At 43.2% G+C, this 23,125-nt stretch overlaps 1 protein-coding gene across 2 annotated transcripts in view; it reads right to left on the bottom strand.

Annotated features, from left to right (window-relative positions):
* Nucleotides 1–23,125, bottom strand: part of NEK8 (NIMA related kinase 8) — an 86,757-nt gene that overhangs the window by 5,927 nt on the left and 57,705 nt on the right. For both annotated transcript variants that reach the window (XM_088458996.1, XM_088458995.1), the window contains exons 10-13: nt 13,565–13,682; nt 7,610–7,760; nt 6,074–6,237; nt 5,616–5,774 (exon numbers count right to left, since the gene is read on the bottom strand). In XM_088458996.1, coding sequence (XP_088315122.1) covers nt 5,616–5,774; nt 6,074–6,237; nt 7,610–7,760; nt 13,565–13,682 — 592 coding nt within the window. The remainder of the gene's footprint in view (nt 1–5,615; nt 5,775–6,073; nt 6,238–7,609; nt 7,761–13,564; nt 13,683–23,125) is intronic.

Raw genomic sequence — 23,125 nt, 5'->3', positions numbered from 1 at the left:
TTTCCTGCCATTTTCTATACAACTTTAAAATTAGGCTCAGAGTGACGGACAGGTTGGCAGACCTGCTTTGCAGTATTGCAATGTGGATTCATTTATTCATGCACGGGACAGGGTCAGTGATGTTCCACAGAGTTAAATGACAGCATTCTCAGCTTCTGACCTGTATCAGATCACATCAGAGCATTGTCCCATAGATGTGGGAGGATCCTCTGTGTGCAATGTAATGGGGAGATCATTTATTTTGTTAATCAGAATTGTACTGGAGAAGAGGTGGATCGGGCAATTTCCTCCTCTCCAGCTGGTAAGAGCCCTTGACCAGACGGATTTTCTACAGCCTACTATAAGGCTTTCAAAGATAGATTGGCACCCCTTATGACTCGCGCCTTTATTTGATCTCAGATAGTAGGGGTTTCTCCAAACAATCATTGGAGGTACACATAACTGTTTTACCTAAGGAGGGTAAAGACCCCACCTTGTATCCTATTTATAGGCCTATTTCACTCCTAAACATTGACATGAAGATTTTTGCTAAGCTCCTAGCCAACTGGTTGAAAACATTTTTACCTAAATTGATCCATGATGACCAGGTTGGTTTGTCTTAGGTCGCGAGGCCAGAGACAATACAACAAAAGTTATCAATTTAATACACCAAGCCTCTCTCTCATCTGCCCAGACTATTATTTTATCAACTGACGCAGAGAAGGCTTTCGACAGGGTTGACTGGGAGTTTATGTCAGGTCTTTTACGTCATTTGGGATTAGGGCCTACATGTCTGCAGAGAATTTTGGCATTATATACTAGTCCCACAGCAAGAATTAGGATAAATGGATCCCTTTCTGACTCATTTTCTATATCAAATGGTACGAGGCAGGGGTACCCTCTCTCTCCTTTGTTATTCGTCCTATGTATGGAGGCTCTAGCTAGAGCGATACGTAGTAATGTGAACATTTCTGGTATCCATATAGGTAGCAAGGAATATAAGCTAGCACTCTTTGCAGATGACCTTCTTGCAGTGCTCTCTAACCCGGCTACCTCTCTTCCGAACCTTGTTTCAGAATTTCAAAAATTTGGCATGTTTTAAAATTTTTAAATTATTCTAAATCTGTAGCTATGAGTTTGACCGCCCCTCCTTCTTTGGTAAATTCTTTGAAACAATCCTTCTCCTTTACCTGGCACCCCACCAGACTTAAATATCTCGGAGTCTTCCTGACTAAAGATCTATCCCAACTGTTCTCGAATAATTTTTTACCATTATTACAAACCATCCGCACTGACTTAGCCAAATGGCGTACCACTCGTTTATCCTGGATCGGCAGGATTAACGTGATCAAAATGAATTCCTTGCCAAAAATTCTATATTTAATGCAAACCCTCCCAATCCACATACCCCCGGCGTGGTTTGCGGAGAAGGAACGCCTTATTCGTAAGTTCGTCAGGAACACCTCTATACCATGCTTTAAACATGCTATCCTTTACAGCCGTAAACAAGACGGAGGTCTGCAACTTCCCCACATTAGTAGCTATTATCAGGTCATAATGCTTAATCGTGTTCTTGAATGGACTCGAGCTAAGGGTTTCAAACAGTGGATCATGTTGGAGGAGAGCAGCCTGGCTCAACCCATAGAAATTGATCCATGGCTTCCCAAACTGCCAACTGTTAGACATCCCACTATAACACCTACATTACGCGCTTGGCGGAAATTGCGAAATCTCCCCCACATTTCATCTAATGTTTCCCCTCTCACTTCCTTCCTTGGGAGTTCCTTCCTTCCTTGGGAGTTTGGGCTTTCTTCCTGGGCTCTCAATACTGCCCTTCAAAAACTGGATGAGCGATGGTCACTTTCAACTGGGTCAGATGGTTTGTTCGTCGGGGGTGCGTCCGTTTACAGAACTCCAGGAATCCTGGCACCTCCCCCAATCCGAATTTTGGAAATACCTCCAAATACGGCACTTTATCACCACTTCTTGCAAGCTCCCTGACCTCACCAGGACACTTACCTTATTTGAGTCTTTGTGTTCTTCCTCTCAAGCTCCATCCCATACTATATCCAAATTGTATTCACTAATTATTGGAAATTTGTATAAACTACCCCCTCAATTTACTGTGGTTTGGGAGAAGGAACTTCAGGATACAGTTCAAGATATTGACTGGGAGATTGTTTTTGCTAACACCTTTGCCAGTTCTTCCTGTATAGCTACTATTGAAACCCTCTACAAAGTCTTAACACACTGGTATAGATATCCACTTTTAAATAAAATGTATCCGCAGGTTCCAAAAGTCTGCTGGAGATGTAATTCTGCACCAGGTAGCCTTCTCCATATATGGTGGGACTGCCCCTCCCTGGCTAATTTTTGGTTGAATGTATTTGAATGTTCCAAGATAATTCTTGGGGGAGAGGTCCCTAGAGATCCTGGCTTTTGGCTTTTAAACATAACCTCTTCTCATACAGCTTCATACAAGAATTCATTGCTGAGGCACTTAAACAATGCAGCTAAAGCGGTAATCCCTGTGTTATGGAAGTCCACCTCTCCTCCCTCCATTAAAGATTGGTTCAAGAGGATCGATTATTACATGGATATGGAGGATATCATATCCTTCTCTAAAGGTAGTCCCACCGACTTTACTGTTTTATGGTCCCCTGTTATTCAAGGGATCTACACAATATTCCATGTTTAATGGCTCCAACCCAGTACCCATATCTGTCTCTTCTTGATTCTGATATAATCTATTTGAGATTGTGTATTTTGCCCCCACAGATCACCCCCCCCATTCCCCGCTAGCTTCCTCCTTCCCCTCTGACCTCCCTCCCCCTGAACTTTCCCCTTATATTGTTTATTGATTGTCTATTTTATTATTATTGTCTACTGTTTATTTTATTTTATTGTATAACTTGCAATGCGATTTATTTACATTATATTAGAAATTTTATTGTATTATTTAAAATGGAACTTTCAATTGTTTGAATCTATACGCTTTTTCCATTCTGATATATCTAAAAGTGTTTGATTTTCTTTTCAATAAAAACAGTTTGTGTAAAAAAAGAATTGTACTGGAGTGTCTGGGTATCCAGTGTGTTTTACCCTAATGGCTCATAAGTAAAAAAGTCTGTCTTGATGGTCCTTTATACTTTGCATATAGTTCTATGACATAACAATGGCTACAGTGGGCCTGGGGAATGTTTTTTTCCGATTTGGAATATTGTATTGTAGTATATGTTTGAAAAGAAGTTAAAAATAAGGGTTTTCATTTTTAGTAGTTTTCATTTTTATTGTAATTGTTTTTTGGTTACTAATATTGGTCTTTAGCTCTACAACCAGTTCGATTAAATAGGATGGTTTGAAAATGTTACGACTTTCAATCTCTCTGATCAAGGATATTCATAAGTAGCCCTTTGCCACTGCCAGTCATTGTGCCAAAAACTATTTACATCCAAAATGTGAGAATTTAAAAACATTTTCTCTGTACTCCTTTGAGGTTATCCTCTAAATACATGTACGTACATGTGTTAGTTCTAATTTTTGAGAATTCTGCTCTGCGTGCTTTTTTATCAGATGATCTGCATAATAAATAGATGTATGCCCCCCAATAATCTGTGTTGACAGTGTGGGTAGATTTCCCCCGTAGTGATGACTGATCTGAGTTTATTGGAACATGGCCGTGCACGTCAGCAGCTACACTCTACATAGCAAGTTCTGGACGACTGCAATTGTAGTGGAATAATGGTGTTTACTTATAGATAAGCTATACAGAGTCTGGGGGAGGGGGAACAAAAACTACTATATACTAACATTTCCATAGGATTTAAAGGTTATATGACCATTTTTGTTTTATTATTGTAAGTTTGTTAGCAACGTGCATTGAAAAAAAAAACATACAAAATATAGATATAATAATAATTATAATAATAATAATAATAAAGTAAAAAGTGCAGACTACAAAATACCAGTTATAGGTCTTATACACTAATATCCAAAGTACCGTAATAAATGAGTGACTTATAAACACCTCTGTACACCTACATAATAACAACGATGACATGTAAGTAACATATCGCTGGTAACAACAATGTTAAATATGTTATAACCCCCTTTTTTTTGTTAGCAGCACAATCCCCTCCAAAATCAATTCAATTAGTTTTAACCAGCTTTCCTTGGTAAGGGCCACTGGGCCGCTGATTCTCAATATGGACAGCAGGTGAACGTGCAATCTGACAGGGGATGAAATATGGACATCAATCATATGACACATTCATATAATCATTATAATCCTATCAGGTTTTATTCTCCCTGCTCATTCTGTCCCCCAACACTAGAATTAACATCATTCATCCTCTTTTACAATAACGGATCCATCTCTGCACAGAAAATGTGGCTCCACTAGGCGATTAAAACGAGCGATTGAACGATACAGACATAGTTATCGTTCAATCGCTCATTAATCGTTCACAATTCGGGCGTGAAAATGACGAAAATGACCAGCGATCCGCGCTCCCGCTGGTCATTTTCGACATCAGTCATCATTTGAACATGCTGGTCAATCTACAGATAACGACAGACTGGCCATGTTCAGGGATGAGGGAGGGTGTCTGCACCGAACAACATATTGTTCAGTGTAGGCACTGCAGGGGAAGAGGAGCGACTGTACCATTACAATGTTGTAATTGTACTGTCGTTCCACTATCTGCTAGTGGATACGCACCTTAATTCTCAGCTCTTCAAACGGGTTCCCATTTTTTACAATGTATGCAGTTGCTGAAACAGTAACTTTTAAACCTGTTCCTAGGTATCTAATCATTCAGATGTGCCCATGAGAGCACAGAGAAGCGCTTCTAAAATAAACTACTATAACACTTCCTACACACAGGCTGAACCTGCTGTTCAACCCAACAGCATCATTATTCAACTAGGCCACACACCTGGGTGGCTAATCAAGAAAAGGACCAGTCTTAAGTGCATGGGACAAGCTACTGGATTCACTGTAAGCTTCCTGGGTGGTCTCTATAGGCGCACAGGCTTGCAGCAGGCATCTTTCCACCATTCTGGTAATGATTTCCATCGGATAACTATTGGTCATCAAGTTTTCTGAGACCACAATGTTAGGTTAATTGTCCAACATATAACCTGTAATACTACAGCATGTGTGGAATGCTACATTTTATTGCTATAGCACTGACGAGTACTAGTGAGATAAAGCGATGGTGGTTTTGGGACTTGTTTAATTAGATCAGGTTTCAGTGCTAGATGGGTAAATTAAATCCCCAATACTCAATGGTTTGAAACAGAGAAGAGTTTTAGTGATAGTGCAGATATATGTGTGACGGAGTCCCTCTACTATACGAGGGGAGATGAGAGGAACATTGGTCTGCATGCAAATATTGATTTCAGGGATGAGCAGTTGATGGTATGTACTATAAGTACCTTGCATGGCATGGTATCATAATTCAGAGTGTTGTAGTCCAACAAATGTTGTATTTTTATAACTGTTTACACTTTTGTTGTTCAAATGTTTGCCTCTCTGCAACAAAAGATAAATGTTGTGTTTGGAAGTTCCTGAAGCCTGTGGTCTATGGGTGCAGTAAATTTAATAGCTGTACTATACACACTATAGGGCTCACCTGCACAAACAGCTACTGTGAAGGCATCACCACAAGCCGCCATTGTCACCTTCAGCCCCTGTGGTGTGCTCACTAGATAGGGGATTCTACTGTGCCGGTGAGCGCTGGCCCCCAACTGTCCGTGCTGATTGCTGCCAAAGGTGTAACACTGACCCAGGGCTGGGAGAGAGGAAGCAGAAAGACAGTAAATTTAGGATAACGTTTACATTGCTCCCTCACTCACCTCACACATCTCTGCGTGTTTGCATATACAACAGCATGTCAACACAAATGTTAGCTTTAGAAAGTCACAGTGAAAAACTTTCCTTGCTGTATACAGAAGGACATGAATGTCCGCTATTCAGGTGAATACAAACACCAAATCTCATTGTAAACATGGTTTTCTCTCACTTTTCCTACACATTTCTGTACACAATAACTCCTCTTGTCTAGCTCAGTATCAACTTAGCTTTACTCACCCATAACTACAGCAGAATGGGAGGTGCCCACATCAGCACACAGGATGGCCTCCTGATTCAGAGGTGCTGACTGGACTGGAGTGAAGGTGTAAGCCTCTTCCACTTGATCCTCAGAATGGGGCTCACTAGCAGACAGGATCTGGTCTAGGCCCAGCTTGTTAAACCTGGACAAACCAAAGACATGCATTTTGCCTTGTATTTATTAGTATCAGTAGTATTACTGGAAAGAATATATTATAAAAGCAGCCATATTGCCACACTGTGGGCACCAAGGTATTTGCACAATGCAGATAACTGCACTAAGGACCCACCATTAAACTTAACATTATGGAGCCTAGATGGGGGAACCCTCTTAAAACTTCTATCACAACATCGCTGTACAATGGAAATCCAATGTTTACAAGATGGGGTTCTTCTCTTTCAATCCCTATACTGAATCATAGGTAGTAACCTTTCCAGGACCAGTTAACAAAAAAAATAAAAAATCAACGTAATTTCTAATATTAGACCTCTAACATAAATACTGATATAGCTATTAATTCTTGTCTAAGCCCAAAATGTAACTGTACCCTGTGTTTTATCACTATACTGTAAATAAATCATCTGTAATTCTAGCGCTAAACCGTGCCAAAAATGTTGCTCTGACCTACAGTATGCCTATCCCTGATGGAGTCTGCTCCTCTCAATATGTACGAACCAACCACCATATCCCAAATCACTATGTGTCATAAATTAGCACCAACAAAAGAAATGCATGCTATAGTTATATAACTTTGCATCCGTTTCTACGGTTTGTAACTCTATTATTGTTAATATTTCTCTCTTCTAAAGAATTTTCTTTATTTTGGCACACATACTCAATTATTTTGCTTATACCTTCTGACCGCTCTCTTTTCTATGTAGCATATTACCTAGCACTTTACAGAGAATATTTTATGGGTTCATTTGGTCAGAAAGAATCCAATTAATCTATCTTCTATGTTTGTGGAACACTGAAGGAAACAAGAGCACACTGAGCAAGCCCATGCAAACATGGAGAAACTATACAAGCTCCACACAGATTAGGCCCTGGTCAGTGCTATCTAAATATTATCCATGCTGTGTAACATTGTGATGCTATATAAATAATAATGATAATAATAAAAAGGTAATAAAAAAAAAAAAAAAAGACTATAAAATAAAATATTCCTTTATTTTGCAAGTGTTTATTTTAATTTTATTTTACAAATTAGACAGACTAATGTCACAATAGATACTAAGATGCTCAAATATTTAACTTGAGACTCTCTCCGGCAGTGAAGTAACAGATGCCTCCCAGTATACTAAGTTATGATGACCTTTTGCTGATTTCTCAGTCGTAAAGAGTTCTTTGAATATAGTAGTTTCATCTACACTGTATGCTTTCTGACCCAGACTACCAGATACTGGTGAATCCAACCTCACAGGGCTGCTTTTACAGATTAATCTGCATGAACCCAGCAAGAGCAAATGTATAGTCAAACGGATTAAACTGCCATCAGCCCAGAGCATACAAACCTGTTACTGCCACAGGCCAGGACCTGATTTCCCACTGTTAGAATCATACAACTGTCAATGCCACACACGACTTTCTGGGGTTCATATTCCTGTGGGATGACTACCTGCTGGGGCGAGTTGTGCGATTCCTGGTTGCCCAGACCCAGCCTCCCTGTGGTGAGGATATGAAGAGGGTTATTGGTAATAGAGATGTATCTAACCATTTTAAAACAATATCAATCAAACTGAATACATTGGAATACATGTCCCTAGAGTGTTTTGATGTTTTTGTTTTTTTTGTTAAGTATCATGATTCCCTGATGTATATTTGCCATCTCACAGATTCACTTGCTTACTGCTGTAATCAGCAATCAGATTGTGATACAATAATGGGTTAAAATGGGGCAATTATTAATATCATCATCTTTAATTTAAATGGTGCTACAAGGGTAGCTGGTACAGATTAGAAGATCCAGTGCCCAAACGTTCGATATCTCTACCCCTGCCACATCCCGCTGTATTGGGTCTTCAGTTGCATTGTCAGATTGAGCTGCATGTAGGGACGTCCTGACGATGCGGCTGACGACCCGCAGGAGTGCGCAATAGTGGGTACACACTGCACAATTTTGACGATATGGTGGCCCGATCCATAGGTGTGTACTCAGCTTAAAAAAAGCTGCAGAACAAACCAATTGCAAAAGCTATGGGCCTGAATTAGAGTTGTATGCAAACCCGATGGTTTGCGCTCACCTCCGATGTTTGAAGATCTGCACATGCTCAGGATCTGTACTGCAAATGTGCAGATCTCCTGCGAGCTTGCTCATAGTGCCCAGGCGCTGCCTAATTGACAACCTGCAACCATTTGGGGAAGGAGTCAGACAGCAGCCCAGAAAACGGGGGCATGACCGTCCCATTTTCTGCCCGTGTTGAAACCAGTGGCTGCGTCCTTCTACGCAGCTTTACTGGCTTCAGCTGCGTGAAACCACCAGCCACCCTGAGAATCCTGAAGGCTACTCAGATGACCGTTGGTCACGCAGAGTGATCCGATGCTGCTGCGGATCACAGAAGTCGTCAGGAGGCGTCTATTTACACAAGACGGCTCCTGTGGCATTAGCATATTATTGCACAGCCACTGTATTCAAAGACGCAAGCTACTGTGCAATAGCGTGCCCCTCTGAATCAAGCCCGATATGTAGTAAATCAGTGGGCAAATTGCAGGCACTGGATAGCAGAGACTGTGTTGAGCAAGATGTTTTGATTTCCATCAGTTTCAGCTTACACATCTGAAATCATAAAGACCACAGAAGCCACAGACTTAAGGGAGCACTGTACTAAGATGACTGAGAAAAGGTATTTGGTGCATTTTATTCATTCCATCTCTTTTAATGTCTATGGTTGCCCTGTGCCAGTCACCCATTTAGCCAGATAGAGCTGGTAACTATAATTAGGCAGGCTGCACACTTTATTGACATTGGCCAAGTGTAGCACAAACTGTACCCTATAGAGCTGCACCTGCATACAGAACAAAGGCTCCCATGTTTTTCCAGCAGACACCAAGTTTCCAACAGTTAGAAATATTTAATGGAAATTCTTGCTGTTCTACAATACATGGTCCTGATGCAATTTAATTAACATCATTTTTGTGTATCTATAACTATAATGGTTTTGCTGCATGTGTTGGCCATTTAAATAAGCTAGTAGGTTTGGGTGTAGTTAGAAGGGGTGTGGTATAAATTGTTGACATATAGAATGTTGACATAGGCACGACATATTGCTAGAATGTCGACATTGTGATTATCAAAGTTGGAATGTCAACATTGTTTTTTAATGTAAATAGGGTGTCCAATGCCGGGTGCACACTGATTGAACGGCCAATATATCGTAAGCACTTCAGTGGGTGTGTACCCCCGATATGTCTGTGAACGATGTCGTTCACAGACATATTGCGTCGGCTGTGCAGCACATCCAATGGCTGATCTATCTGCAGCTATATCAGTGCGTCTGGCTGCGTGTACAGGTGGTCCGCCAACCGTCTGTACACTTACTGCATCGACTGACGTCACAGATGGGCGGGCAAATTGCTGTTATGTCAGGACGACATGTTGAGTGGCCGATCAGTAAGTGTGTAAACTTACCTGAATCAGCCGATCAGTTTGCCAACAAGTCGACCTACTGTGTACCTGCCTAACTCAAACCGCAGACTAACCCTAACAAGCCATTGTTGACATTCACAATGTCGATATTGTGAATAGTAACATGTAAAATGTCGATATTCTGTCCATGTCGACATGTATATCTTTATAAGGGATTTCTCACTTCAAAACTTATCAATTCACCCAGTTAACATGAAAGTTGGTCCTTAATCATGTCAAAGGTCACACACTATGTGGGACATTCGTATATCGCAGTGGTTCCCAAACTGTGAGTTGCCGTAGGGCACTCAACAAGGGTGGGTGGGCAGGTGGTCTGGTCCCAATTTAAATGATTTTTGATGGCATCTTTATAGGCTAGACTGTGCACTGCCTCTAGCCTTAGAGAGGTATTGTACGGCCACTTACACAGGCTGCACCACCTAGTATGTGTTTGTGGATTCCCACCTCCTTCTCCACTTCTCCTATTTTCCATATGTTCCTCCAGATACCCCTCTGCTTCTACTCTGTGTATCGATCACTGTCACCCCCTGTGTTAGCCTCGGTCTCTAATTTTGTATGTGTACCTGTCTCTCTGTGTCTCTATGTGTGGCTCTCTGTCTTCGACCATGTGTGTATGTTTCCCATTGTCTCCCCATCCCATCTGTGTATGTTCCTCCTTTTTCTCCCACCTGCTCCCAAATCCAACTGTGCACTAGCACCACACATTCTGCAGCATCGGCTCCTACGTCTCCCCTCTTCATGCCTTCCTTTCTTCTTCTTCTGCTCCATGACATAAAACCAGTGACTGTGGCTACTGATTAGCAGCAACATGAACAAACAGAAAGGCATATGTAGCCAACAGCACATATCTGAGCCCAAGGATGGCATGTAACCACCAGTTCCTAATTTTAATAATATTTGCCGAGTATCTCAATGGGAATCTTTTGGTTAGGGGCGTTGTGACATGTGATAAAATCCAAAAATCTGACACCTGCTGAGTTTTTCACGCAGGTGCAAGATTTTTGCTATTCAATTGAGTTTAATTTGTTTTTTTTGAGCACCTCCAAAGCACGTCCCCATATTAAGGAAAAATTGTCGGCACTTGCTCTGGACATCCCGCCCCAATGACTAATTAAGCAATTGGAAGTTTTCACTTAGCTTAATTAGTTCTTATTTACTTACCTTCTGGAGTACTGTCCTACTCCTCCAGTTCTCTTCTCCAGCGTCGCAGAGAGCTTCCATGGACCGGCCGGATACAGGACAGGTACTACCCCTTGGCCTGCACCCCCTCCCCACACACTACCTACACTACCCTTAACCCTGTACCCCCTTCCCACACACTACCCCTAACCCTGCAACCTCTTCCTGCACACATTACCTACACTACCACCGCTAACCCTGCACCTGCTCCCCACATACACTACCACCGCTAACCCTGCACCTGCTCCCCACATACACTACCACCGCTAACCCTGCACCTGCTCCCCACATACACTACCACCGCTAACCCTGCACCTGCTCCCCACATACACTACCACCGCTAACCCTGCACCTGCTCCCCGCACACACTACCACCGCTAACCCTGCACCTGCTTCCCGCACACACTACCACCGCTAACCCTGCACCTGCTCCCCGCACGCACTACCACCGCTAACCCTGCACCTGCTCCCCGCACGCACTACCACCGCTAACCCTGCACCTGCTCCCCGCACACACTACCACCGCTAACCCTGCACCTGCTCCCCGCATACACTACCACCGCTAACCCTGCACCTGCTCCCCGCACACACTACCACCGCTAACCCTGCACCTGCTCCCCGCATACACTACCACCGCTGACCCTGCACACACTACCACCGCTAACCCTGCACCTGCTCCCCGCACACACTACCGCCGCTAACCCTGCACCTGCTACCCGCACACACTACCGCAGCTAATCCTGCACCTGCTCCCCGCACACACTACCGCAGCTAACCCTGCACCTGCTCCCCGCACACACTACCGCAGCTAACCCTGCACCTGCTCCCCGCACACACTACCGCAGCTAACCCTGCACCTGCTCCCCGCACACACTACCGCAGCTAACCCTGCACCTGCTCCCCACATACACTACCACCGCTAACCCTGCACCTGCTCCCCGCACACACTACCACCGCTAACCCTGCACCTGCTCCCCGCACACACTACCGCCAACTCTGCACCTGCTCCCCACACACACTACCACCACTAACCCTGCACCTGCTCCCCGCACACACTACCGCAGCTAACCCTGCACCTGCTCCCCGCACACACTACCGCAGCTAACCCTGCACCTGCTCCCCACATACAATACCACCGCTAACCCTGCACCTGCTCCCCGCACACACTACCACCGCTAACCCTGCACCTGCTCCCCACACACACTACCACCGCTAACCCTGCACCTGCTCCCCACATACACTACCACCGCTAACCCTGCACCTGCTCCCCACACACACTACCACCGCTAACCTTGCACCTGCTCCCCGCACACACTACCTAAGGTACCCTACTGCCGCTGATCCTGCTCCCTGCACACAGCATTGGCAGCCGTCCGTCAGTTAAAATATAAAATAATTCTGTTCCCGCGTGATTTTGCTCGCAAAATACCCCACAAGCAATTTTTTTTTAATTGGGTACCGAACGTATCAGTAGTGAGTCATTCCTGCGGTAAATGGATATGCCCCTAAGACTGGCATGAACCGAGAAAGTTTGGGAACCACTGATGTACTGTATACAATGTTGGATTAACCATTGGGCCAGCATTAGAGCACTGAGGGGAAAGAGCTCTATTAACCTCAACCTAACCTTGAGTCAGTTCTGTTAAGCTGCATACACACATAAAGATTTTCTGTCCAACCATCCAGCTAGTTGATTGGTTGGAATGAAAATCTGGTAACGTATGGGAGTAACTGATGATCAGCAATTTGCTCCTAAATGCCAGAAAACAGATGAGAATGGTCGTCAGACAAGTTTTTTAAATGTTTGATCTAAACAATTTGTTCAAACAACAGTTTTTGTCCATTTTCCGGCATTTGGGAGCAAATGGGCTTTGCGACCCATCGGGCTTGCGATGAGACCCTTGTGGTAGGGTCTCGTGGCCGCAAGCCCCAGAGAGCTCTCTCACTTGTGATGTCAGTGGGGCTGCCCCCAGACGGTAGGCGTTCTCATGGGAACGCCTCCGTCTGGGCAGCCACCCCCCCCCCCTGGCCCACTCAACATCGACAGCATGCCCCCTTTGGTGCGAGACCCGGAGCGACGGTTGCCCGTCGCTATCCGGGTCTCGCGCATGCGAACGACGGAGCCGGCTACATTGTGCGCATGCGCTCTGGGCCACCATCGACCCAGTTGCGAGCACTCAGCGCTTGCGACCGGGTCTGAATCAGGCCCTATGTACATTGCGGGTGTCACTGTACCATGTGGAAGTATAGATGCCAATCGATGTAAGTTACCTGGGGTAACATTTCGGCATTGGTATTGTAGAAGATGGAGCCATGAAAACTCTCGGGAGGGTAAAACTTGATGACACTGTGAAAAGACATCTAAGGGATAATGACAGCTGTGTGAAAAAGTGCCCTGACACAATAAAAGCCATTTTGCCCCATTTGAACCAATAATAAAAACTTCCTGTAAGTTGTGTGAACCCGACCTCGAAGTTCCAGTTTTACCTGTGAGGTGGTTATAGCTTCTGTACCCTGTAAGGCACATTGTAAAACTGTCCAAATATGAAGGGATACACATATTACATGCCTTAGAGACCTGTATGTGCTCTTTAGCCAAAAAAAAGCCATTGTCACACAGATAAGAAGTCGGAACAAGTCTTACCATTATCCCCACGGCCCCAGGAAAACACTTCTTTCTCATTTGAAACAGCGAGAACATGTGAAGCCCCGCAGGATACGTGAACTATCTCATAACCCAGGAGAGCTTCAACTATCTTGGGCTGTGAGAGAAATCAGAGTAAGTCTAACATAAGAGTCATACCATAATGTAATCTTCTGTTATTAGAACAGTACTATCTGATAAATCCCTATACTTTAAGAAGACAAAAGAAGAAAAAGAACTCTCATCTTTACTGGGGGCACTCTTTGACAAAATATTAAAATATAACTTTTATTATGTATGTTAAAATGATTTTAACAACAAACACCGTACAACCCATAAAATCAAACGATGATACAGCGAAAATATGAATAATAAATAGTATGGTATTACTGAGTGTTAATACTCAGTAGTATAGGCAGCAGTCATGTTCAAGTAAATAGGCAACTCTCTGTATATAAGCCGTAGTAAGAAAATATATAGTACCCGGTAATTGCTTAAATAGAGTTACCTAGTATAGTCTACTAATAGACCAATATGTAGTCTCTTTATATAGCTTTGACGTTACAGGATTTCCAGAGAGCAAATGATTGTCACTTATTTGATTTACAAATAACAGGGCTGATGCAGTGTTGAACATACGGCACTGATGGTGAGGACTAGTAACAAACAAAGTGTACATATAGGATAGTATGGTCCCCAAGCAAGATGCGCACTACTCTGTAGCCCGGCCAATGTACAATTTAGGGGCCCATTTATCAAAGTGCATTTGAGGTAAATTGGTTTACCTCAAATACTTAGTATCCCCCGGATGTATGAAGGAGGGACCGCAGCAGGTATCTCCGATACCTGCTGCGATCCCTCCATTGCCGCCGGCAGCCGCCTCCCCCATAGGTTTCTATGGGGGATGCGATGCTGCCAAATGTATCAATATCAGGAATGCGAAGCATTCCCGATATTGGCCCCAGCAGCTAACGCTATCTGAAGATAGCGTTAGCCGCTGTGTCCTATGGGCACTTACCCACATTTCAGCCGGCGGAGGGATATCCCAGATCCCTCCGCCGGCAATGGGCCCGGCTCATGTGCAGTCCGCGGGCCTGCGCATGCGCAGCAGCCCGGAATGCACTCTGGCCATATCGCAGGGACGGGCTCTTTTCGGAACCCGTCTCCCTGCATGTGCCGGGTCATACATTCAGCCGATATGAACGCATTTTGTAATGCGATCATGGGCGGTACTGCATGCCCTGATCGCATTGCAAAATGCGATCCTTAATAAATGGACCCCTTATTTCCTGTGCACATATCATGTAACGTACGCCTCAATTACCTCCTACTCTGCGTCAGGTCCTACATGTTCTCTGTTACTGGTATATATGCAGAAAGTCACCACTGATCAACAAGAAGCAGCAAATACAAGGAAATAATAAAAAAATGAATAGTGTTATTTTAGCAGTCCCAGTATTTAATAACATTTTATGCACAGTCAAACTAATTATCAATTGTTTTATGTTTATTTTATTTTTTTTTTCCATGCCACCAAAATTTGAGACCAGGAAATAACGGTCTACAAAGCCTATCTAGATTTCAGCAAAGTGTTGGATACTGATCCACACAGTGCTTATAATAATAGTGTACTGTCTAAGGGAAAGCCGATAATGAGCAGTGTGCAGCCAGGTTCTGTGTAGGGGGCTCATTTTATGCAATCGGTCTCTAAATGACATGCATGTCTTTTTGCTGATGACACAAAATGTGTATTAGTTGAACTCCCAGAACAGATAACATTAGAATTGCATTTGTAGGCGATAGAGGGGGGACACAGTTGGCCGACCCGCCAACCTAGCTGACGATTGGCAAGTGCACATACACTTAACAATCATCTGCCCGATGTGTTGAGGCTAACGTCACAACTGGGCCAGCATTTAAATTAGCCTGCCCAGTTGAGCTGTCACTCATCTCCTGGTCCCTGCCCATACACACCAGCAAATGCAGATCTGCATATATATTGGACATCTGCTGTGCTGCACAACTGATGCGATATGTCTGGGAACGATGTAGTTCACAGACATATTGGAGGTACACACCCACCTACGCGCTCGCGATATATCGGCCGATCGATTGAATGGCCAATATATCGCCCAACGTGTACCAAGCTTAAAGCTACAGTAGAGAAGGATGTGGGATGATTATAATAAATGATAAAAGCAAGGACAGTGTAGCCTAGCAAGTAATGAGTGCTAGCTGCACAGGGAATAGGGAGCAATGGAAGATTGATTCAACTGTGTACAGGATTACATAAACCTCCCTTGAGTTGCAATGAATTCACGTTTGGAGCCCATCACCTGCAGGAGGATACTAATCAAAGTAATACATTGAAAAAAAAAGGGTTACAAGGATGGTGTTGGGTCTCAGAACAAAGCTTACCATGTCATACTCAGCAGCTTAGAGGAGAGAAGAGAAAGGACATGATTGAAGCACTGAAAAACACACAGGGTACCAACAAGGTTAAAGGGGTAGTATGCTCCAGAATAAATTGAATTCCTGAGACAAAAGGTCTCTAACTGGCGAGTGAAATATTATGAATATTGCGCCTGATTCAGAGGTGTACAGGTATCCGGTTGACTGGTCATCAGTAAGAGGGTTGACACATACTGAATGCGGACAGTCTACAAGTCGACATTGTCATTAGGTCGACCACCAATATGTAGACATGTATTTAGGTTACATGGTTAAATGGTTGACACATTCAAAAGGTTGACATGTTAAACGTTGACACAAAAATGTTGACATTTGTTTTTTGATGATTTTTAGGGTTAAGGCTAGGTTAAGGATTAGGTTCACGGTTAGGACCTTTTGAATGTGTCGACCTAAGTACATGTCTACATATTGGTGTTCGACCGAATGACCCTGCCAACCTGCTGACTGTCGTCATTCAGACTGTCGACCAGACATCCCACATATGCTGCGTCTTTGTATGCATCGGCTTCGCTACAATGTGCAAAAGCCACAGGAGGCATCTTGTGTAAACAGACACCTGTCTGCTTCTGTGATTCTCTGCTGAGTCCGGAGATGCAGCACCGGATCACTTGTGGACATCAGGGTAACCCTCAGGTTACTCAGGATGTGCGGTGTAATCACGCAGCTGAGGCCAGAAAATCTGTGTCGGAAGACATAGACCTTTACCTCGACATGCCATGATAACGGGGCCGACATTCCCCCATTTTCAGGAATGCAGCCAGTCACCTCCCCGCTCCGCACTCCCAAATGGCCACAGCGTGTCAATTGTGCTGCGTCTTAGGTGGCACTGCAACCGTCGGCACAGGCACAGATCTGCGCATGTACAGAACAGATCCTGCGCCAGCACAAAACATCTGAGTTGTGGGTAAGCCATCAGCATACAGCTCTGAATCAGGCTAATTGTCAGCAAATACGATTTTACCAAAAGGGTAGTACATGTATGGGATCCATTATCCGAAAACTGGTTACCCATATAGAACAACTTAAGAGTATAAACTTTGTTTCATGTAGAAGATGATCTTCCTGCATCAGTTTGACTAGATCCTGAATTCACTATTCTGTGCTGTTGGGGGACTCTGGACCTCATTCAGAGTCGGTCGTAAGCGGCCGCTCAGTCGTACGCCTAACGACTGAGAAACTGAAAAAGAAAGCAAATCGCATGGCCGGTCGGTCGCAACCAAAGTGACGCCCATACGTGAACAATGCACCTCCTCTAACGAACGAGTGATAACAGCTAGCGATCAAGTCAATCGTTGTCAGTCGCTGTATGTTAATTTTCTTCTGATGGTTGCGGCCGCTTGTGTTGTGTTGATGCCCACAAAAAAAAAAACGCATAGAAAAAGCCATCCCCATGAAATGTATTTATTCTTGTTATTCGCTAATGCAAACGCAGCTGAATCAATTACAAGCCAATTAGCAGTGTTATTAGCGTCAACAATCGATTATTAGCAGCTTGCATTGTGCGGCTCAAAATAGAAACATCAATCCTAACATCAATAACATTTGATACTATTGATAGTACTGTGTGGCTTGCGGGAGCTCCTACCCTACCTTAAGCTGTACAATCAGCCAGGTCTCGAACCTGCTCGCAGAGTGACGTTTAACTACTTCCGGCCTTCTATGTCGGTCGTAGCAGGTAATTTATGTACGCCCCTAAAACGCCCTCAAAACGCTGAGGCTAGTCTGCGTTTTCAGACCACCACCCCCGTCAACACCCACAAACGGCCTTTCATGTCAATCAACTCCCAGGAGCCACTTCCTGCTCGTAAGCCGTACAATCTACAGCATTTTGGATCGCAAAAGCCTCATACGCACAACTAACCGTGCGCATGCGTGGTCTGGAAACATCGGATGCGTACGACCGACTCTGAATGAGGTCCTCTGTCCCTTCCACTACACTACTTGCAAACATAAAGGTCTGAAAATTTCCCTTGTACCAAAAATTTAAATTTTTGGATTGCAACTGCCACCAAAATGACCATACATATAACAACCATTAGGAATATAATAATAATAATATAGCACTTTTCTCCCAAAGAAGATTCAAAGGGGTACATTTGCTAAAGTGAGAGTTTTTATAAGTGGAGATGTAGCCCGTAGCAACCAATAAGAACTTCTAAAAACTCTCACTTTAGTAAATTTACCCCAAAGTGTTTTACATTCGAAGATTATTAAACACTTGATACAAAATAATCTCAGAACCTATTAACAGAGAACAGGAAAGATAAATAATAATCTCTTTGAAAAAGCCCCCAAGTTGCGGTGTGAAACACGTCAGAGCCGGGATATTGGACCCTAGGAAGTACAGTCAGGTGCATAAATATTGGGACATTGATAGAATTTCATATTTTGGCCTCTATTCACCACCACAATGGCTTTGAAATGAAACAAACAAGATGTGCTTTAACTGCAGACTTTCAGATTTAATTTGAGGGTAATTACATCCAAATCAGGTGAACGGTGTAGGAATTACAACGGTTTCTATATGTGCCTCCCACTTTTTAAGGGGCCAAAAGTAATGGGACAAACGAAACAATCCTAAATCTAACTTTCACTTTTTAATATTTTGTTGCAAATCCTTTGCAGGCAATTACAGCCTGAAGTCTGGAACGCATAGACATCACCAGACGCTGGGTTTCATCCCTGGTGATGCTCTGCCAGGCCTCTACTGCAAATGTCTTCAGTTCCTGCTTGTTCTTGGGGCATTTTCCCTTCAGTTTTGTCTTCATCAAGTGAAATGCATGCTCAATCGGATTCAGGTCAGGAGATTGACTTGGCCATTGCATAACATTCCACTTTTTAGCCTTAAAAAACGCTCTGGTTGTTTTTGCAGTATAATTCGGGTCATTGTCCATCTGCACTGTGAAGCGCCGTCCAATGAGTTCTGAAGCATTTGACTGAATATGAGCATATAATATTGCCCGAAACACTTCAGAATTCATTCTGCTGCTTTTGTCAGCAGTCACATAATCAATAAATACAAGGGAACCAGTTCCATTGGCAGCCATACATGCCCACGCCACGACACTACCACCACCATGCTTCACTGAGGAGGTGGTATGTTTTGGATCATGAGCAGTTCCTTTCCTTCTCCATACTCTTCTCTTCCCATCACTCTGGTACAAGTTGATCTTTGTCTCATCTGTCCATAGGATGTTGTTCCAGAACTGTAATGGCTTTTTTAGATGTTGTTTGGCAAACTGCACAGTGTGTGTACGGGTACGTACATATTGATACTGGATCCCATTGTGGACTCCTCTGTGTATATTAGAAGTCCATTAGATAAAAGAAACCTTTTTATGTTTTCCACCACATCATTTATATGTAAGCCAGGTGTGTGATCTGTGACACAAAGAGAAAAAAAAAAATCGGGCTACACATGAGCCTTTTCCCCTAAAGATACCATTACGAGCATTGAATCACACCTCACGTGTGTAAGTGAGGTGCGTTATATACCTCCATTAGTGGGAATATTGTAACCTTTCCCCCTTTGTAATACTGGTACGAGCATTGACTCGCACCCCACGAAACGAGTAAGGTGCTTCTCATAATCCCCCTTTTTAAGTGGAAATCACTTGAATACCCATTTTCTTCCAGTGGAAATGTACGTGTATATTTCCATTGCACTTACTTCCTAGGGTATAAATAGACCTAATAGATTTACTTTCATATATATAAAGCAGTTTTTACTGAAGGGAACTACACAAATTTTTCTTGTATTTAATGTCATATGCAAATGAACAATCCTGGATGGATGATCTCTAAGAAAGACAGCAAGTAAAAGTCTCAACGACATAAGAAAAAACACTATCTTACATACTAAAAGATAAGTATTTTTCCTTAATTATTTCTTTGGTTACACAAACAGACAGCGCCCCCCACTTACCCCCACCACGTACTATTTAGAATTTTCCTACAAACCTAGTGGGATAGGTTTTTTGGTGTGAGTTGGCAGCGCCATTGTCCTTTACCTACACTTGTGCAGTGGGATATTGGACCCGTTTTAGATACTCTTGGTTTAGATACTCTTGGTTACCTGCATTTATTCTGCATTTATCTGTGGAGATCTGGAGAGACGAACGCTGTATTGTGCAGCTGGACGCACCAACAAGACTGAGGTTGAGGCTGGGATATAGACGCGATCTATGGGACTATATGCATCTGAAAGGTAGTCGCGGCCCCTATCACTCCTGCTTGACTTTACCTGTGTCCTTCCGTGCGGCTACTACAAGTGACACATGTAGCTGCTGCTCGTTATCTCCTGCTGGGGAAGTGATTTTGATACATCTCCTCTGTCTCCACCGAACATATAAACACCAGGGGATATATTTACTAAGGTGCGGGTTTTTAGAAGTGGTTTTGTTGCCCATAGCAACCAATCAGATTCTACTTAACATTTATCTAGCATCTTCTATAAGGTAATAGCTAGAATCTGACTGGTTGCTATGGGCAACAAAACCACTTCTAAAAACCCGCACTTTAGTAAATCTACCCCAAGAGATTTACTTCTTGAATGAGAACGGGACTTCATTTACACTGCATGTGTGGACTATCCCCATTGAGTATCTTCTATACTGGTATATACCAGATCATTTAGGATCCACCTCCTCTAGTTCTATCCAAAGTACAAATGTGTTACTTTATACAATATATGATTAATTTTTGTACAATATCACTATTCATATAAATGTATTGATGTGTTTTATTATAATTTTTTTATGCTTTGACCGATCAAATTGAAGTTTTAGGATATTAAATTTATGTTTGATTAAGTTTAAGATGATTTTGTAATTTTTTTCAGCCTTGTCTTTTCTCAAAATGTAATTAGCGCAGAGGTTTACATTATAGAAATAATAATTTGTCTTCTTTATTTTGAAATAAAGGGGCATTAGTGAAAGGCGTCTTGAGCCTGTCTACTTACAGGATTCTAGAATCCGCACTGTGTGAAGCAGCCAGTTTGGGAGAAGTCTAAACTACGAAACTGAAAGCTTGAACCTCAAATGAAAGGAGATTTTAGGTACTGCTAAGAGTGAAGTCAGTGAGTGATAGCATGATAGAAGCTCTTTCAGAGAAAACTCTCACCCTCTGTCAAAAATATTCAAGATGGCAAATACAATATGTGTACATTCTAGGGATAGACTTCCAACTAATGTAGTGTAGTTACATGAACATTAAATCATTATAAACATGCTAAGGATAAACATTCTGGCCCTGATTCAGAGCCGGACGCTCTGACGGAGCGCTCGCTCTGAATCAGGGCCAGGCTATTTTTAATTTTATTTTTTAAGAACGGCCTCCTAGCCGCTCGCATAGCTGTGGGTGACCACCCACAGCTATAGCGAGCGGCCAGGAAGATGGTCGCGATGGTCAAGACCATCGCAACCATCGGGCTTGCGACAAGACCCTTGTGGTAGGGTCTCGTTGCCGCAAGCCCCAGAGAGATTTCGGCTCGAACAGGGCCAGAATCTCTCCACTGACATGACTCGTGATGTCAGTGGGGCCGGCCCCAAATGGAGGCATTCACGTGGGAACGCCTCCGTTTGGGCAGCCACTCCCCCGGCCCGCCCACTCAACATCGACAGCACGCCCCCTTTGGTACGAGACCCGGAGAGACGGATTGCCCGTCGCTATCCGGGTCTCGCGCATGCGCACGATGGAGCCGGCTCCGTCGTGCGCATGGGCCCACCATCGACCCGGCTGCGAGCGCATAGCGCTCAGGTCAGAATTAGGCCCTCTGTCCCCTATATAATACTGTAATTCATTCATTAAAACACGCTGAATAACTGTAATTTCATACTGAGCTGTGTCTGGCATTATTTTCTGAACACATTAACCCCCTGTACTTCAGAGAAGATCCGGCTGCTCAGCTCATTCACTCAATGGGCCTGATTTAGAGGTGGACACAGGAGGGATCGGTGCTGAATCTTTAGCAGCAGCAGATCTGAGAAGTTATGTAAAAGATGCAGGTGTCGTCTTTTGAAACGAGACGCCCACTGCCGGCTTCTCAGATCCGCTGCATGTGTCCAAAGACGCAGCAAGGAATTAACATCAGCAACATTGAGCGGACCATCGGACATCTGAGTAACCCAAAGGTTACTCAGATTGTTCACTACCACTAAGCTGCTGAGTCCAGTGAATCTGTATCAGAAGACGTAGTCTCTGGCTCTAGCACGCCTAAAAAAAAAAAACCAGACACCCCAGTTTACTAAAACCCTACCCCTGTCCGTCCCCAAACAGCTACAGTCCGTCATTCACATTGCAAGATAGATCACAGCGCAACTGGAGTCGCAACACCATTGCGGCACATGCATCCGCACATGACAATACATCGGTCAATTACGAGCTAATCCAAATAGCGTCCACCTCTGCATCTGCCCCAATATCCGGATCTCATGCAATGTGTGGTAAAATGAGTGTCTGTTTGGCCCTAGCAGTATGATCATATTGTGTCTCTCATTACAGTAATAAATACCCTTTGCAGGAAAAAATATGGACACTTTGTTTTTGAAAAACAAATTACAAATAAAAATAATTTGAAGTCAAAATGCCTAAACCATGGCCATTATGGTAATCCCCACAATCCTGCCTTTATAAACTATCTGGTGCTTACTGCCTACCACAGTTATAAATAAGTCTTATCCATGAACACAAAATCAGAAATAGAGAATATTCTCAAACATTCTGAATAAAATACATTTTAATTATTTAATTTTCTACTACTTCAAATACTACGTCAAAAAAAGTTTAATTGGCAATTTCAAGTTCAGTAACTCAATATATGTAAATGTAGCAATAAGTGACTATGCAACTTTATAGCCTAATCAAAATGGTAGAATCAAATTAATAAATTGCATATTTTTTTTTTTTTTTTATTGACCTTGCTTTGCCATCTGGAACATATGCTATTATTTTACTCAAGTGGTCTTTAAATAAGGAATATTTAAGAAAAACATATTGTGTTTAACATTGTTTATTTGTTAACAGTTATTTATACCGCACACACGCCATTTCCCAATTTGCAGAGAATATTGGAGTCCCTGCCCCAGTGGA

The sequence above is a fragment of the Taudactylus pleione genome, unplaced genomic scaffold, assembly GCF_031769625.1.
Source record: "Taudactylus pleione unplaced genomic scaffold, aTauple2 ptg000886l, whole genome shotgun sequence".
NCBI lineage: Eukaryota > Metazoa > Chordata > Amphibia > Anura > Myobatrachidae > Taudactylus > Taudactylus pleione.
This window is presented reverse-complemented; position numbering and strand designations above follow the sequence as displayed.